At 35.2% G+C, this 19,779-nt stretch overlaps 1 protein-coding gene and 2 long non-coding RNA genes across 3 annotated transcripts; all 3 read right to left on the bottom strand.

Moving 5' to 3' along the window:
* Positions 1-3,209: 3,209 nt before the first annotated feature.
* Positions 3,210-4,668, bottom strand: LOC112055591 (growth-blocking peptide, long form). Its single transcript, XM_024095774.2, has one exon. The coding sequence runs from the start codon at positions 4,600-4,602 to the stop codon at positions 4,120-4,122; it is 483 nt and encodes a 160-aa protein (XP_023951542.2). The 5' UTR covers positions 4,603-4,668; the 3' UTR covers positions 3,210-4,119.
* Positions 4,669-11,238: 6,570 nt separating this feature from the next.
* LOC112055594 (uncharacterized) lies at positions 11,239-15,664 on the bottom strand. The gene is made up of 5 exons (XR_008250903.1): positions 15,502-15,664; positions 14,684-14,761; positions 13,001-13,120; positions 12,513-12,614; positions 11,239-12,218 (listed from the first exon to the last, which is right to left on the bottom strand). It is a non-coding gene; the product is annotated as an uncharacterized LOC112055594 (long non-coding RNA).
* A 733-nt stretch (positions 15,665-16,397) lies between these two features.
* LOC128198164 (uncharacterized) lies at positions 16,398-19,220 on the bottom strand. Its single transcript, XR_008250902.1, has 3 exons — positions 19,098-19,220; positions 17,985-18,024; positions 16,398-16,511 (listed from the first exon to the last, which is right to left on the bottom strand). It is a non-coding gene; the product is annotated as an uncharacterized LOC128198164 (long non-coding RNA).
* Positions 19,221-19,779: the final 559 nt, after the last annotated feature.

The following is a 19,779-nucleotide window of genomic DNA, read 5'->3' as shown; positions in this document are numbered from 1 at the left end:
TGGACTATTGGCCTAACCCTTCTCATTCTGAGAGGAGACTCGAGCTCAGCAGTGAGCCGAAATGGGTTGATAACGTAACTCTAAAAGGCGAAAAAAACATCGCACCTATGTCCTTTGTATTGGTCGGTTTGGAAATCGGTGCTAAGCCAAATAGGCTCTTAGAGTTCGTTGTTTTCGCTTTTTTTTTGGTAAAAAAGGATCATTTGTCTGTTTATAGTATGTCGTAGTATAACTTCATGATCATCAACAACCCATATTCGACTCAATGTTGAGCACGAGTCTCCTCTCAGAATGGTAGGGGATAGACCTTAGTTCACCACGCTGGCCCAATGCGGATTGGCAGACTTTACATACGTAGATAATTAAGAAAATTCTTGAGTATGCACGTTTCGACGCGTGATGTTTAATTTTTTTAAAACGCACTTAACTAAAAAGTTGGGGGTGTATGCCCCGAACCGGATTCAAACCTACGCCCTCCGAATCAAAGGCAGAGGTCATATCCACTGGGCTATCACAGGCTAACTTTACTTTTACGAAAAGTTATATTTGAACTCAATCGGAAACCAGTGTAGCAATACAACATACAACGGACACCTGAAACTAAATAAAATATTTGAACTTATTGTTTATGTTTTCTGTTATAGCTTTGTCATCTGATGAGAAAGCACACCACAGCCACACTATTGGCAATTTCGGTCACTGATTTTCGTGAAACTTTAACGGGACCAAGTTAAGTACTGCGTAACGTCCCATTCATCAACATCATCATATCAGCCACTGCAGGACATAGGCCTTTTGTAGGGACTTCCAAACATCACGATACTGAGCCATCTGCATCCAGCGAATCCCTGCGATTCTCTTAATGTCGTCAGTCCACCGAGAGGGGGGTCGACCAACACTGCGCTTTCTATTGCGAGCTCGCCATTCCAGCACTTTGGGATCCCAACGTCCATCGGTTATTCGAACTATGTGCCCCACCCATTGCCACTTCAGCTACGCAACTCGTTGAGCTATGTCGGTGACTTTGGTTCTTCTGAAAATCTCCTCGTTTCTGATTCTATCACGCAGAGATACTCCTAATATAGCTAGTTCCATCGCCCGCTGTGTGGCTCTAAGCCTTCTTATGAGGCCCATAGTTAGCAACCAAGTCTCGGAACCAAAGGTCACGTTAAAAGTGTCTAATGTGTCCTTACACTGTAATTAACTTTCCTCCTCACTGAACATACATACGAAGCTGCTAGGTTGCCCAAGACTTAATAAAAAACCGGACAAGTGCGAGTTGTACTCGCGTGACGAGGGTTCCGAACGATTTTTATAATCTATCATGTTTTTGCAAACTAACCTGAAATTGTACCTAATTATATAATTTCCAGGCTTACTTGTTTCGTTAAATATTTATTTTTTGGATTTGATGTAGCTCCTGTATGATGATGATGATGGTGAGTGATTTAAAGGGTCAGATTTGCGGCGCTGCCACGGATCCCTGAAAAACGCCTTATACAATATGGTAAGATTTAATGATCGTTAAATTTGTATGGGTGTTCAAACAAAATTACTAATATCTTTATTATTTGTGCGTTTATGTTTATAGTTCATGTATTGAAAAATGTCACATTTAATTTAAGGAAGCTAAAACTTCATTTTATGTAAGGAAGCTAAAACTGTATGAATTTTCATCTAATTACGATAAAAGATTTTTAATAGATTTTGATTTCTTTATAATCCTGTTTATTTTGCAAATATCCAGACAATCTTTGCTTTTTATGTATTAAATTACTTAACATTGACCTTTACCCAAATGTATCATAAAAATCAATATGTTCAAACCTAGTCATCATCCCCATTGAGGCAATTTTCCCGTTACTACGAAAACGGAACTCTTACAAAATTCAAAATTCATTTATTTAAAGTAGGCTCAGTTTACAAGCACTTTTGATAGGTCAGTTGACTATTTGTAAAGATTGGGAGTTGACTATTTATACCACCGGTTGGGATATGATCACTCAGTCTGTCACTATCAATTTTCTACGAATCGACTGGACTGATTTTATACAGTATGTGTGTCAATTACATATTTTAATCCAGCCGTCCAAATGCAAAGATGTCACGTGAATATTTTTTGTTTTTTATTTTTTTTTATTCTTTACAAGTTAGCCCTTGACTGCAATCTCAACTGATGGTAAGTGACGATGCAAAGATGGAAGCGGGCTAACTTGTTAAGAGGAGGATCAAAATCCACATCCCTTTCGGTTTCTACACGACATCGTACCGGAACGCTAAATCGCTTGGCGGTACGTCTTTGTCGGTAGGGTGGTAACTAGCCTCGGCCGAAGCCTTCCACCAACCAGACCTGGACCAATTAAGAAAACCTCAATCGGCCCAGCCGGGGATCGAACCCAGGACCTCCGTCTTGTAAATCCACCGCGCATACCACTGCGCCACGGAGGTCGTCAATAATATACGATATCTGCTAAATAATATTTACTTTTTGAGGCAAGATGGAAAACTAAAAACAGAAAAAAAAATGCAAACTGCGCCGTGTGAAATTAATAAGCTAGATAATGGAATTTCAAACGAACTGTTGTAATTTTAATAATATAAATAATTTTTAATTTATTAAAGAAAATAGACGAAAATTAATCTTGCTTCTACCTCGAAGCAACAAAATCTAGACAGACACTTGACTGTACTTTACAAACGTATCCATCAGGCGAAAAATAGTAGTAGAAGATTTTAATCGGGATCATGGATGGTTGCTGCCCACAGCGTGGAAACCGCTATTTCTTTCATTGTCACATACAACAAACTTGGAACAAGATAGCATTAGTTCGGTTTGCTTACAAGAAGACGAGTCTAATGAAGATGACATTAATGAACCGTCGGAGAGTGTAACGGAACCTTCACTCTCCACCACTCAACCCCTCTCCGCGCGCGCAATGCGTGCAGCAGCGCGTCGCGCAGCCGCTTCGCAGTTTGGATCGTGCCGCGATGCAAGAACCAGCTCATGACTAAGGGCCCCGTATGGGTTCGAAACTAGTCGGGTATACTCCGACGTAATATCACGTGAGTTTTAGCCGTGTTTCATAATCATTTAATATGAATAACACTCACGATAGTTTAAATTCTAAAATAGTAGTAGAAGGCTCATCATATTTTTTAAACGTGTAAAAAAAGTATAGAAAATTAAGATCAAGAAAAATACAAATAGTCATCACATATTTTAATTTCCTTTTATGTACAGGGAAACTGTACCTCACTAGTCAACTATTGCATCCAGACAACTGCCGTCGTCTGCCCGGTATGTCCCTTTAGGGCATCCACCATAAAAGTTTTCACTTCTTCCAGAATTTGAATCCACATCAATCCCACCATTGGTTGGAATAGCCAATACACCATTAATTACCAAGAATAATAAAAGTAAATTTAAAGAAAAGTATATAATGAATATTTTCTTCATTGTGCACTTGAAAACACTGTCACGTTTATTGCGAAGAAAAGCAACAGATTATTGAGTATATATACCCATATAAATAAATAATATTGATATGAAATATCCATCGTGAAATTGGTCCTCGTAGATTGTTAATAAAATAAATGAAATATGTTAAATGTAACAATGGCGTGACATTAGTTATATTACGAGTAATTCGAGGAATTATTGTTTCTAACCAATTGTTCATGTATCAATTATAATAAACAGATGCGATTTTTGCAGTTTGACTTCAAGTCAGGTAAGAAAAATACATAAATTTAGTCAACTGCTTAAATTACAAATACTTAAATTTTAACAATAATTGTTATTACTTTCAGTCAATATTAAATAATGAAAACATAATACCTGGTCAGGTATTCAGGATGTTTGTAAAATAAATTATTTTATTTATTAACTACTATGTGAATTTAAATAGTTATAAACATGAATTAATATAGGAGTGAGAAAAATAAAGAACACATTGCTAGAAATAAAGAACATTTCTCTGTGTAGTTACATAACATTTTATTTACTTCTATAAATGTACAAAACGAAATAACTAAAGAAGTTACAAAAAAGAACTAGAGTTCGTACAGTAAAAAAAAAAGTAAAAATATATATTTTTAATATTACATACAAACTAATATTTAAAATGGTACTTCGCATCTACCGTCTTCAGTTCGTTTTCTACCAGGAGTGCATCCACCGGCAAAGTTTTCCCGTCCGTCTTTTACATCGGTTGTTGAATTACTCTTTGCAGTGCCAGGTTTTTGTTGTAGGTTAATTTCTGTTGTAGAGGACGTAGCAAACACAAACGAGCTATCCACTGATACATCTTCTACCTTTGTTGGTTGGCCACTGTTGAAACTAGATATCGGCTTCGGTTCTGATGTTGTAGCAAACACAAAGACCGGTTCACTTGTTTCATCACGACTTACAGTATTTGTTGCTGTATTTGGAACCCTTCTATTGGCATCTTCGTTTCGGTGAAACAAATTATGAATATCATCATGTATTTCATGGGCTGTATCGTGAATTTTACCGAAAAAGTTTTTAGCCAATCCTCCGTTTGTTACCTGGAATAATAGAAGTAAATTTAAACTACAATATATGAAAATTATTTTCTTCATTGTGCTATTGAAGACACTAAACGTTTATTCCGCAGCTAATCAGAACTTGTACTGGCTATTGGTTAATACATACTCATACAGCATAAAGATTTATCGATCGTGACCTCTGCCCCAGAATACTGCTAATAAAAAGCGATAAAATATATTAAATCCAATAACAACGTGACTTAATCAATTCTAAGAATTGTTTCAAAGCAAAGGTGTAAGAACCTACTTTAATAAATAGGCGCTATTTTCCTGCTAGTGATGAGTCAACATTGCAGTCGAATGAAAATTTTATGTATGGAAATAACTACGACTTTTGTGGAATAAAACAATATTGATAAAATCATTGAACATAAAAATATTATTTAGATTATGGTAGAAAGCTTGGTTCATCGTCACGCTCAGATTCATGAATAAAGGGCGACGTTTGAAGGATGTGTTCCTAGCATCATGTGTTGACTAAAGACTGGTTTTTCTTTTATCATTAGATGGGGCCATTTGGTCCGTTAATTTTTAAATAATATAAGACACTTCCCGCATTTGTATGCTTAAATCTATTATACTACGAAATATATTTTATAATATGGTTTTCAACATTGGATAGAGTGGTTCAAGAAGTTTTAGATGTAAGTTTAATATAATCAAAAATGATTGATTACAATTGATCATGGTTCAGGATTTCCGTGCAGGCGAAGTCAAGGACGTCCGCTAGTTATAACTTATTACCTACTAAAAAGATCCAAATCGGATCAGTTGTATTTGAGAAAATCGCACATTTTCAAACACTAAACGGGTTAAACTTAAACCAACTAAAACTAAACGGTTATTTTTTTAAAAGGTTGTAAAATTGTGCATTACGTCATAAGATAAGTCCAGACATTACACATTGAAGATTGTTAATCAGAATATTATTTTAGTAACGCAACCTAAGGCGCACGCGCAAAACTGATGTACTCTCGTTTGTCCACAACAGTATCTGGTGTAAATTCACTGTTGGATTTAACTCTATATCAATGGAAACAGTTCATCATCATCATTATCAACCCATATTCGGCAATCGGCTCACTGCTAAGTTCGAGTCTCCTCTCAGAATGTGAGAGGTAAGGCCAATAGTCCACCACGCTGGCCCAATGCGGATTGGTAAACTTCACTCACGCAGAGAATTGAGAAAATTATCTGGTATGCAGGTTTTCTCCCGATGTTTTTTCTTCACCGTTTGAGACACGTGATGTTTTAATATCTTAAAATGCACACAACTGTAGAGTTGGAGGTTCATGCCCCGGACCGGATTCGAACCCACACCCTCCGTAATCGATTAACAAACTAGATTTCCTTATTGACATTATTCAAAATTCAAAAATTCAAAATGCATTCATTTATTTCAAGTAGGCTCAGTTCACAAGCACTTTTGATACGTTAATACGTCATTACTGATATAGTCCTATATTTTAGTATGTGAAGTGTACACCTAGCTGTCATATTCGCGCATTTATTCTTAACCCACTAAATAAATATAAATAATAAAGTAAATAATAAAAAGGTTAACTTTTTATTTTAAAAAAATTATAATAATATAATATAATATTTTATTTATTAGCGCAACAAAGTAATTCTTATATCTAACAACAAGCTGACGCCGCGCGGTTTCACCCACGTGATTCTCGTTACCGTAGGAATACGGGAATAATATATAGCCTATAGCATTCCAGATAAAATGGGCTATCTAAGATTGAAAGAATTTTTCAAATCAGACCAGTAGTTCCTGAGATTAGCGCGTTCAATCAAACAAACAAACTCTTCAGCTGTGTAATATTAGTATAGATAAACAGACCTCGCTCATTTGCATTCAATTGTACCTACTCATTATCAAGATTCAGTTCTACCACAGTTTCCTTTTAACATGACTCAACTATTTACGAGTATTAGCATTACAGGACTATAGAGCCGATAAACAGCATGGCGACATTGGCAGACATATAATATGATGTCATCAACAAACTAATAAGTGGACGTACCTTTATAATCTCTGTCGGCAATTTTGTTGAGCATCCCTTCTATAGCCGTCCGGACATTCGAGATCCGGCACTCTAATGACTTGGCTAGTGTGAAGTTTCTCTGTGGTAGATGAGGTAGCCATGCGAAGTTTATCGTGGAAATTGAAAATAACACCAGTTTCACCCAAACTGAATGCACAAAGTACAAGTATTATGCCAGCCAGCACGATTTTTACGTCCATTTCGACGTAACGTAATGACTTCACTGCGCCACACCGATACGATAACAGAAAACTAAGTAGTCTATGACCATGGACGTCTGCACACGCCGCCTCTGTCCTTTACGGAGCCATCATCACAAATGGTAACGTCATTGTCGGGCACTTCTATCATTTTAGTGTCGGATTTTAATTCGTCAACGTTAACACTTCCAGAACTATTGTTCGTTTGTGAAAATAATTTAACGAAGTCTTTCACAGGATTGGCGAATAAACTAACGAAATCCTTAACAGAATATGATGCCCCGTTCACATGAACTAGTAATTGAAGTATCACAATTTGGAACACAACTATTTGCTTCAACGGACGCGTCATTTTACAAGAATAGACTCGGTGTGTATTGACGACACTCTTATCTTCTGGTGAACTGGAGCGCGGTTATCACTAGCATTTAATATTAGTCGTACAAATATTTTTCCTTTACACATTACACTATCTATTTCAGGAAATAGCAATCATATTTTAAATATCCACTCTCTTATCAATCATATAATACTTAAACGATTTACGAAATTTTCTTGTGATTTAAAATATCGTGTTATAGTAAAAGAATAACATATACGTATGTGTGCAGTTAAACTAGTTCAAATCGATTCCAGTCCCCGCTGATATTCCAGTGGCTTCAAATCCCTTCAAAGCCAACGGCTTATGTTGGGAGAGGTTTTTTAGTTTTGTAAAATTTTTAACTCCAAATAAAAAGTTCTATTTAGGCAACAGTGGTGTTTCACCTCGTACCTCCGAAAGTAACTAAAACCAGAAATAATTAGACCGGGCTTATTATTTCATTGCTGTCATTGAAGACTGGAGCTCTTTGTAAATATTTTTTTTTAATAAGTACATATTACTCGTATGTATAACAAAATCCGAACCAGAAAGCAGTTTTAAACATTTGGACCTATCAACATTGCAAAAGTTTTAGCAAAGTTTAAAAATAATTAATTTAGACGAGGTTACATTGTATGTAGGCTAATATACCCTTATTGACTCTCTGAGGAGTTCTACTTCTACTAATATTTATTATCTTCTATATAGTACAATCTATATAGTGTTAGCTTCTCGCTGTTGGTGCCTAATTGGGTAATTATTTGACAAGTACTATTTATCTATAAAGAGCTAGTTATCGATAAATCTATGTAGCATAATGTTTGCTCCTTGCTGATGGTGCGTAATTGGGTAATTATTGGATAGGTACTACTTATAATTAAAGAGCTAGTTATCGATAAATCTATGTAGTTTATTGTTTGCTCCTTGCTGTCGGTGCCTAATTAGATAATTATTAGATAAGTGATACCTATCCATAAAGAGCTAGTTATCGATAAATCTATGTAGCATAATGTTTGCTCCTTGCTGTTGGTGCCTAATTGGGTTATTATTTAATAGGTACTATTTATCTTTATAGAGCTATTTATCGATAAATCTATGTAGCATTACTATGGTGCCTAATTGGGTTATTATTTAATAGGTATTTATCTTTATAGAGCTAGTTATCGATAAATATATGTAGCATAATGTTTGCTCCTTGCTGTTGGTGCCTAATTGGGTAAGTATTTGATAGGTACTATTTATCTATAAAGAGCTAGTTATCGATAAGTCTATGTAGCATAATGTTTGCTCCTTGTTGATGGTGCCTAATTGGGTAATTATTGGATATGTACTACTTATCTATAAAGAGCAAAATAATTAAAAAGTCCATAGAGTCCAACAACATAGACTCATAATAACCGACACACCTCTTTTTATTATGAATACAGAGTGCTCTCTGTTCATCATTGTAAAATTCTCGTTAGCCGAGCCCGCAATCGAGGCGCGCTTCAGCGATTTCATTCGTTCCAGAGGAAGGCGGCTAATTTTCTCGAAATAACTGACCAATTTGAGATTTCAAAAACTGTTTTTTATTTACATCATTATTAATAACTAGCTTATGTCCTCGGTTTCGTCTATCATTGTCGTATTAAATTTGGTCTACTTTTGATTCCATGATCCTAAAAACAAAAAACACCGCACCAATGTCTTGTAACTCAATTTCAGCTTAATATAAACCCAATTATACAATACGATTTTTAACTTTAAAGGTTGAAAATACAAAAGTTCCATCCTGGGTTCAAATTGCATTCACTCGCTGCACAGTTTCAGTACCATGTTAAATCAAAGACTTCTCGAATATTTGGAGTTTTTTTTCTAATATTTTGTAAAGGTTTTTAGATAGATATTTACAAATATAGATATTTTACAAAACAAAAAATAACGAAGAAGATTTTTAGAAAACTTGACGATCATGGTTATGGATGTTACTTATGTGTTACAGGTCAAACCGCCGGTCACATCTAGTCTATCATAAATATATATTACATATTGTACGATTTAACTGATTACTTCCTCTAGATTAAATTTCAGGTGGTCTATGTTATTACAATATACGTCGATTCCCGATGGCTTTGTCCAAATTAATGTGATAATAGTTTATTTCAAAGCATCCTTTGACCGCGCCGTCATATGACGCACATATGAAAAATTCTGAAACGCAACGCGTTAGGGTTGCCAATAGCCCGAAATATCGGACTTCAATTTGAATATTTACTAAAACTCGCGAACTGGTAACTAGTGCAGAAGCTATAGGAGCATATTTTGTTGATAAAAATTTGTTGTTTTAGAAAAACACAAGTTCTCCTATATTCAAAAACTCAGTATCTTTGACTGTTATTTTAAAAAAAATTGGCAAAATATCAATGATACATACAAACTCGTCGATACACATAACTGATTGTCTTTAAATTTGTAGCACTTAGTCCCGTTAGTTTAGAAAATCTGGGGCCTGGGGAGCCATGTGGCACGTCGATTCACTTTCTATAAACGCTTCGAAAAATAACAAAAAAAATGGAAATGACAGATCCAATCGACAACTTGATGACGTGACCTGTCCATAGTATTCTCAAACATATTTTAATTTTCAAAGCGTTTGTCGAAAGAGAATCCACAATTAGTTTAAAGGTCACAACTTACTTCTCCTCTAAAGACTCGGTCGTGATGATCCATGAAGTCCCGAGCGCGTAGAAGCATAATCGTCTCGAATCGGCAATCGGCAAAACCGAAACAGCGATTGTTGTTGATCATAAGCAAATGCCTATGATCAACGACAATCGCTGTTTCGTGTTCTCTCAACTAGTATCAATAACGAGGTTATTAAAAGTTGTTACTAACCAGCTGTTCTTTTCATTATCATCATTGTCAACCCATATTCGACTTACTGCTAAGCTCGAGTCTCCTCTCACAATGAGAGGGGTTACGCCAATAGTCCACCACGCTGGCCCAATGCGGATAAGCGGACTTCACACACGCAGAGAATTAAGAAAATTCTCTATGCAGGTATGCAGGTTCCCTCACGATGTTTTTCCTTCTCCGTTTGAGACACGTGATATCTAATTTCTTAAAATACACACAACTAAAAAGTTGGAAGTGCATGCCCTGGACCGGATTCGAACCCACACCCTCCGGAATCGGAGGCAGAGGTCTGGTCTGTCGGCACGGCTGTTTTTTTACTGTTGCTTAATTAATAGTTACCAGCCACAATGTCCTACAAATTGCGTGGCACATTATCTCACACACACTCAGAAAATTTTATTTCCTGGTAACTCAGATAGCTACCAGATTTAAGAATTTTCGTTAATAAAAAAAAGGTTGATCGTCTCATCGAGATAAAACTACTCACTGAAAATTAACTTGATAGTAATCAGTTGTAAAAAATGTTTTACGGATCTCTGACTAAAATGAAAGTACGATGTAGGATGCACGATTTGTAGACAGCTGAGCAATCATGTTCTATGGAATAGAGCGTGATTGCTTTGATTTGATTTGATTGATTGATGATGGGATAGACCATGGTTGTCTTTTAAGTTCAGGCAGACTACGTCCAGTGTCCTAAAATAACAAGTACGCGTGTCTTCTGTCTAGTAACATTAAGTAAGTAAGCTTCGTCTATTCTTAATGTCTAGAGTTGAAGGAATTAATTACTAATAAAACGCTTCGTATTATTTTATTTAAAAATCCCGGTAGCTACACGTATTTTCAGGTGGACTGTAACCCTAAAAGTACGAACACGTGAGCTATTTTAATATTAAAATACCCACCACCGTTTAGCAACGTGATAATATTAACTGAGCACACTTTTAATAATGCGTGTTTAACCAATATAGACATTTTACAAAACTAGCAAAGTGTTGAGAAGAATCATAGTTCGAGAGATTAAATTTTATATTATGGCGCAATTAATTTTATTTAGTTGTCAGTTTTAAGTTGTTGCAAATATAAGTTGATATAAATAATATCAACTTATATTTGTAACAACTTAAAACTGACAACTAAATAAAATTAATTGCTCAAATCAAAATACAATTACAAAACAATTTATTTATTTTATTAGTTTCGCTCCTACCGCGAAACCTAGCAATACAAATAAATACAACTGAAGTGTCTGTCTTTGATTATAAAATAACTTTATTTTTTCTAAAGCTATTTACAATATATTTTTTTTTTATTTTTGTTTGTCTTTCTGTTCGTCCGAGCTAATCTCTAGAACGTCTAAACCAATTTTAATGGGACACTGAAAGACAAAGGAAGCTATGGAGCAACATATAGGCTACCTTTAATCTCAAAAAATACATGGTTCCCGTGGGATTTGTGAAAAACAGAACTTAACGCGTACTATGTCGCGTGCGTCCAAAAAACAGTGATATACAGGGTGCTCGGGAGTATTTCCCATAACTCTAGTGTTATATTCTTGAAAATTAGTTAAAAATATCTACAGAACATGTGTTCTAAAACGAATAAGTAGAAAATATTATATCTTTTGTAAATAGATCTAAAATTGTATCCCTTACATCACATCCTTATATTACGACCTCGCCAAACTTATTCATTGATAAATATCATGAAGTAGCTCACTTGTGAAGTGCAGAAGGCAATATCTCGTCAATATCGACAGTCTTACCACTACGATTACGTATTTTAAAATGCAATGATACCGTAAATAAAGGCGTGTGTTACATGAATAGTTGGAATTACTTTAATTATTTTTTATAAAATCATAAAAAGTTTTTTTTTACTTAAAATAAAATTAGTTATCCGTTTGGCTCCTATAAGTGAACTTGTCAACACTTGAAGTTATGGGAAATACTTACTCCTGAGCATCCTATATATAGGGTGCTCGGGAGTAAGTTACAAGTTATTCTAATTTCCATGCTAACGTTTACGTCGATCCACATTTAATGGAATGGAGCCTACCTAGTCTTGAAACTTATTTATGCTATTATATTTTGCTTCATCGTGTAACTAGTTTTTCTTCAAGTGACGCGACTTCTTCGACTGTAACAAAATAAAGATTAAAGCGTATATACAATAATATTTGTTATAAAATATTTTTAATTCGTCAAATCTGCAGGCTAATTCACTATCTTTGACTTAAGCTGGTGGACATATTATACGAAATTGAGATTCTATGTAACAAATGTCATATGAACAAATGTCATGCCTACTAGCGGATACTTTATAGTATGTAGATGACGTTTTGTCAGTTGATTTGATGTTTATATTAATACGAGCAAGTTGATAATAAAGACTAAATTAGTGAATAGGCCAGCTAGGTGACTTAATACTTACTTGACTATTGGACTTCGGCTTCTTATATTGACAACTACTTTTCCCGTCTTCTTCCGACGACGATGACGAAGAAGATGAATCACTGTCCTCTTTTGTGTTATCCTGACAATTTTTACATAATATAAATTATTACATATCAGATAAAGATATCCAATCTTATGAAGATATCTAATCTAAATGACTAAGAAAGACCTCATGTTAACTTGCTACGTTGTACTATTACTGAACGCAATAAAGATTTGTAGCAAGAACATCATTGCTTAATAGACACTGCTAAAGTGACAACCAGAAAATTTGTTTAGTAGTTTCGAAAAATACAGTATTTCATGAATTATATTTTATACTTTTACTTTTTTTTGCTCTTCTTTCAAACGTTCTGAATTCTTAATTAGACATAGTAGTATATAATAGGAATGTATACGGACGAGCTCTCTTTGGTCCTTACCTTACTCAATCAATCTCAAATACTCAATTAAATCAATCCTTACCTTACCACACCCTTTGCCACCTTCTTTATCTTCCTCTGATGAGGATGACGACGACGATGACGACGATGATGATGAATTATTATCATCGCATTTATTGTCACTCATTTTACATGAAGATTTCTGTAACGAATTTGGTGTGACGATTAAAAGAAGGTATCTTAGGCCGACTTTATATTTGTCTGACGTGTCGTGTCGTGACGCATCAGAACAGAATCGGTATCATATATTTTATACTAGCGGACACGTCAGACAAATATAAATCAGGCTTTATTAGTATCTTATCGTACTACATTAGCGTTACTTATGCAGCTCGTGCGGAGTAACTTGACACCTGGCTCGAATGATATTTGTACTGTGTTTGGTAGCCAGGTGACGAGTTAACTCGCACGAGTTATAATTTTTTCCAAACGCCAAAAACACTGTCGCCCCTTTCGTGACGTCATAGTTTTAGAAAACATATAATATGTACTCGTCAAACATATGGATGTCCGATTTTTCGTTAAAAATCGGACATCCATATGTTTGATGTTTTCCTGGAGTCTCGTTAAATACATAGATGGTAATTACTATACTTTCGGTATGTCGGTAAAAATCATGGTTCTTAATAAAAAACTGAAAGACAAAAATTTGTAAAGAAAACTTGCTTGACATATACTTGCACATATAATTTAACACGTTGACGGACAGTACTGCCTGTAGGCGTCAAGCCAGTCAGAAGTAATACGACAGTACGCCCTTCGACGTCGATCTTTTGACTAGTTTAAACACAGTACGCCATACGACGTAAAATTTTACCGGCAATCATAAGGAAGGGCATGTTGTACTGTCACCGAAGATATATTTTAGACTTTGTACTGTCACCACACAATGTTAAAAAATCTGTTCAAAGAAAGTACCTGCACTCACACATCCAAATTTTATTGGCACCACCCTTACACACACTACGCCCATAGCCGTCGTGTTTTCATACATTTTGTTTAGTACTGCGCCACGGCGGTGCGCCGACAGGTCGTTACGTGATTTCGCGCGCAATTATTTTTTCGAACGTAAGTATTGTTTGTTTTCAACGTAATTTTATTGTTTTATGAATACAAAATACTAAAACTAGTATATTTGTTTATGCAAATAACTGATTTATGTTGCTAATGTATGTTTTCAATACCATTTAGTTGTAACACATTGTAAACTAATATTTTTGCAGATGGCATTTTCTCGCAATTCATATGAAAAAGAACAAAAGCGGATTCAGGACCTATTTGACGCTGTTTTGACTTCTGAATCGAGTCATGACCCCTTCGAAGATGATGGAGAATTCGGATCCGATGCCGATTTTCAACCATCTGGTGAAGTATCTTCGAGTTCCGAGGATGAAGCTCAGGCATCACAAATCCGTTCTGTCATATCATGTGTTATTATAATAGTTGCGCTGTGACGCTACGCCTATGGGCAATGTATGAAAAATAGTACTGTCTCAGCAACCATAACATGTGAGAGAGTACTGTCCGTCAACGTGTTAAATCAAAAGTTCAATTTAAAATTAAAATTTTGGGGGTATTGAAATCTCATAAAACTATTTTGACATTAGATTTTCAACGTTGTTGGTCAGTGATTTGCCAATGTGTAGTTATAACAACATGTATACTAATGCAAGTTTTTTTTTTCAATTATAATTAATATATTTACCTCGCTGCAATCATTGTCTTCCTCTGACGAAGAGGAATTTGCGTTGCAATTTTTTCCTTTACGACTGTTACAAGACTTCTGAAATTTGAATGAAGATAGCATAGAAATCTTTTTTACTGCAGTATAATTACCTAGCTGATCCTGTGGCCATTTGGGTTCGTATACATTGATTTCATGCGAATAACCTTGTTTTAAAAGTAGTTTCGGTCCGATTTATAGGACAAAAACTGTGATAACTTGGTAAATATAAATCATACCAATATAAAACATAGTATGCCTATAGCAATCCCCGATAACGTAGCATTCTACTGGTGAAAGATTTACTTTAATCGGCTAAGTAGTTCCGCAGATTAGCCCTTACAAAACCATTTACAAACTTACAAACATTACCTCTTTATAATATTAGTATAGTTATAGATGTTCTGTAAAGCATAAAATACATCGTCTTTTCTTACTTTACTTCTCTATTTTTATTCGCTTGTTGCCATCGATCTCCCATTAAAAAGTGGATGCACAATCACCGACCAAAAAACGTCCCCACTCAATAAGTGCCAAACACAACTTCTTGGCACTTATTTCAAGCAGTCGCATTTGCAAATTCAACCTTGAACTCAATCCTTAAGGTTGAATTTTCTCCGAATTTGAGATTTTATTGAATATTGGACTATATTTAAAGGCCATTAAGTATCTTTACCAATAATTCTAAAACGGTTAAAGCAAATTTGACCAGTTTTTAAGTGTGTACATGATTATGCGTCCTTTTATTATAAGAGGATGCTTGTTCCTTAAAAAATGTTGAGTATTATTTTAGTATCTACCTTATTACAATCATTGTCATTCTCTTCCGATGACGATGACGATGATGATGAAGACGACGACGAGGATGACTTCGAATCGTCTTGACTTTTTTCTTCTTTATTATATGGACAAGAAGATTTCTGAATTAAAACAATTTTTTAATGTTAAAGTAAATTTGTTGTTTTTAAGTTATTATTTTTATAACAAAAAATAACCAAGTCTTAAACATATCCAAAATTCTTCATTTTACCTTCAACTAAGTAAAAAGTACAGATAAATGGAGATATACAAAAGCCATACTTAATGTCCACTGTTTACCAACAAACATAAAAAATGAGGGTATAAATCGGTAGTTATTTCACACTTAATAAATCATAATTATCTTTTTCTTAAATTAATGAAAATAAATTTGATTAATAAGCTTAAAACGATTAGATATAGTTAATATATGCTGAATAACATTTTAAGAAAAAAAAATACATAATTTAAAATAAATAAGTTATGAAACGACATGACGGTTCCTACCTTCGTTTCTAATTTGTTTGTTTGGAAACAGTGCACATTGTAGGTGTCAATAATAGTTTAGCAGGCGGAGACCAGGGTGCAGAGTGGGAGATATCAATATTTTCATTCTGTTACTATCGCGTTAACGTAAACGCGAATTTATATGGAATTGAAACAGTTGTGCAGTAGTGCCGCTAGATCGCGCTGTTTCAATTACTTAGATATTCGCGTTTACGTTAACGCCATAGTAACAGTATCAAACTGCCACTAGGCTCTCAGTCCGCCAACCGGAATTCTACTGTATCATTTTTTATTTTTGAAGAACATGTTCTAAAGAAATTATTTTTATAATATAACATTACATATAATAGGTGTCTATATTTTATATGCAAATGGGTTTTGTGTCTTTTACCGTATTGTCATCGTTGTCCTCTTCTGACGATGATGATGATGATGATGATGACTCAGAAGATGACGAGCTACCGCAATTCAGTTTTTCCTTGATTATTTTACATAATAATGATCTCTGTAAAAATAAATTTTAAAGTAGGTACATATAAGTATACATACAGTAGTAAGTTATGGTCATTGAAGTATCTTACGTCAACCCCATAAAATAAACTAAACTCCGCGGCTCAAACTAATTGTATGTTACTTTTCTGTCCAAGTATATGATCAACGATCTAATGCGATTATAAAACCTGCCACTATAGTTATGTTATAAATGTATAATAGTTGTAATCGTGTTCTTCGGATAAAGAGCTGCGTAGATATTTTTTGTGTAGTTGAATGGTGGAAAAAACGGGCAGAAACTGGTTTAGTATAAAATATACGTACACCAAATCTAAGCTCTCTTTCCTCAGAAAATGACAGATAATTTTGGTCGTGAATTTGAGTGCGGTTCTTCTAGAGTTTATAAATGACTATTGCAATGAGATCCAGTGATTTAGATAGCTCAACGACTGGCAAAGCTGATGTAGCTATGGGCGGGGCACATAGTTCCAAGAGCCGATGGATGTTGGGGAGTCGCAGAGAGTCGCTGGATGCAGGCGGCTCAGGATCGTATTGTTTGTAAAACCCTACAAAAGGCCTCTACCCTGCAGTGGACATCCATCGACTGATATGATGATGATGATACCTAATTTCCGTAAAGCTTTTGTCAAAAGTGAGTAAAACAATAGTCAGGCAGATATCGAACCAACGAACTCCCAGTCATCTCGCCCATTAACAACAACAATCAGCTATTGAGGCTTTTGTCGCACACGCTCGACCCTACACTGAGAAAAAATTCCTGGTGCGCCATACTTAAATTACGTAGCAAACCCGACACTATTACGCTTATAGCCGGCACTATATTGTATACAAGCTCCTTGTAACATGGTGTTCCTTCTAAACGGCACAGTAAGCTGCATCATCACTAAGTATATAGCATCTATTGTACGTATGCTACACCTGTAGTAAGTAGTAATGTGTAAGTTGCTTACGTAAGTAGCTCATTTATGTAGCTTATTTTTCTCGGTGTACGTCTCTCTGTCTCAGAATGTCTATAGCCGCTTTGATTTTACATTTCTATATGAAATTAAGATATTAAAGCGTTCAAAAATATAAGATGTTTAATAAGTGATTAAGGAAATATTGTTATCAATTTCGATACAAAATAGTTTGCATCAAAAGACTGCGTGACCTGGTAAAATAAAGTATGTTAAAGATAACAAGTTCATAACTTCTGTCTCCGATACTGATACGTATTATGATAAGAGAATGAAAATATTTTAAGTGCAACTATTATTGCGCAACAGTTTTTTTATTATATCCTACTACATTTGCCCGCGGCTGCGCTCGCTTTAATTCAAATTTTGACAATAAAACGCGTATAAAACAAAGAAAAGTAATGATACCCTTGCATACACTCCCAAGAAGCTACTACCTATAATAATGTTATTATTTTTTCTATAAATACGGTGATTACGTTTTTAAAATATTTGCAAGAACTGCTTACCTCTTCGCTTTCAATGTTGTTAGTATCTTCACAGATTCGCCTGAAAAACATAAGTTTTTATCTTTGTATTTGTATATACTGGTCATGAGTAGTTGAGTAAAATATTATTATTGTACCTGGCACCTCAACTATAACTTAGAACTTAGCGGTAGCTCGCTCGATCGAGCTTGGAATGTCTCGTGATTGAACCATGAATGAGGTGATCCGCAGAAAAATGTCCGCAAAGTCACCTACATAGCTCTACGTCGCAAAACTGAAGTGGGAATGAGCGGGGCGCGTTTACGTTTACGCGTTCGTCACAGTATCAAACTGCCACGAGGCATACTGGTTGTGCGTCGGAAGGTTGAGACGATTTGACGATATAGGTACCTCATGCATGTATTAAGTAAGATCGAATCTCACTAGCTTGCAGTGTCGAAATTATTTAGATAACATATTCCGCTTTTACGGGGGTTTTACTTTTATTATATTTTTACTAGCGGACTTGGTCAAGCTTCGGTTTGACTCATTCTCTACCCCTATCCTATTCTAACCCCCACCCTACACCTATCCTACACTACCCTACTCTTACCCTAAGTATTCTCTATCTGTCTCATGGTTCTAAGCTACCTCCCCACCAATTTTCAGCCAAATCGGTTCAGTCGTTCTTATTTTGAGCGGCAACTACGCAACTTTTTTCTAATTGTTATACTTTTAAACTTTTGATATCTTTCGAATAATATATCCATATTAAATAATTCAAAAATTCAATAAAGGTTTTGAAGCAGACTTAAATCTGAAATAAACTATTTTGATATTATTTTAAAATACACAGAGAACATTCGCAAAAAAAAAAGTGTCATCATCATAATCTGTATAATTTCTTATAACCTATTGAAGAATTTCAAAACTTCAATCTATACTAATATTATAAAGCTGAAGTGTTTGTTTGTTTGTTTGATTGAACGCGCTAATCTCAGGAACAACTGATCCGATTTGAAAAATTATTTCTGTCTTAGATAGCCCATTTATTGAGAAAGGCTATATTTTATCCCAGTATTCCTACGGAAACGAGAACCACGCGGGTGAAACCCCGCGGCGTCAGCTAGTGTTATAATATGAATCAGCTCTTACCTCAATGATTTTCCTTGCACAAAAGCTGCTGTAGCAAATGCAGCTAAAATTATTATTACAAAAGTCCGCATTTCTGTGTATAAAAGCTTAGAATTCAAAATATCGTTCTTCTGTTGACGTTCGAATATTTGAACTGTATTATAAGAACTGATAACTTTTCTGTTTTGATACTTATAATGTTCTGATAATATGTATTAATTTACATAACAAAAGTGGAACGCATTATAAACTAGCTGACCCGGCGAACTTCGTACCGCCTTAAAATTTTCCCGACAACAGCGCCACCTATCCTGTTATATTAAATACTATCATCATTATCGACCCATATTCGGCTCACTGCTGAGCTCGAGTCTCCTCTGAGAATGAGAGGGGTTAGACCAATAGTCCACCACGCTGGCCCAATGCGGATTGGCAGACTTCACACACGCAGAGAATTAAGAAAATTCTCTGGTATACAGGTTTCCTCACGATGTTTGCCTTCACCGTTTGAGACACGTGATATTTAAATTCTTAAAATGCACACAACTGAAAAGTTGGAGGTGCATGCCTCGGACCGGATTTGAACCCACACCCTCCGGAATCGGAGGCAGAGGTCATATCCACGGGGCTATCACGGCTCTCTTAAATATTAACGGCTCCTTATTAAATATTAACTGTTCACTTAATAATGTGTGTTTGTAAC

The sequence above is a fragment of the Bicyclus anynana genome, chromosome 6 (assembly GCF_947172395.1).
Source record: "Bicyclus anynana chromosome 6, ilBicAnyn1.1, whole genome shotgun sequence".
NCBI lineage: Eukaryota > Metazoa > Arthropoda > Insecta > Lepidoptera > Nymphalidae > Bicyclus > Bicyclus anynana.
The sequence above is the reverse complement of the archived record's forward strand: the minus strand, read 5'-3'. Positions and strand labels throughout refer to the sequence as shown.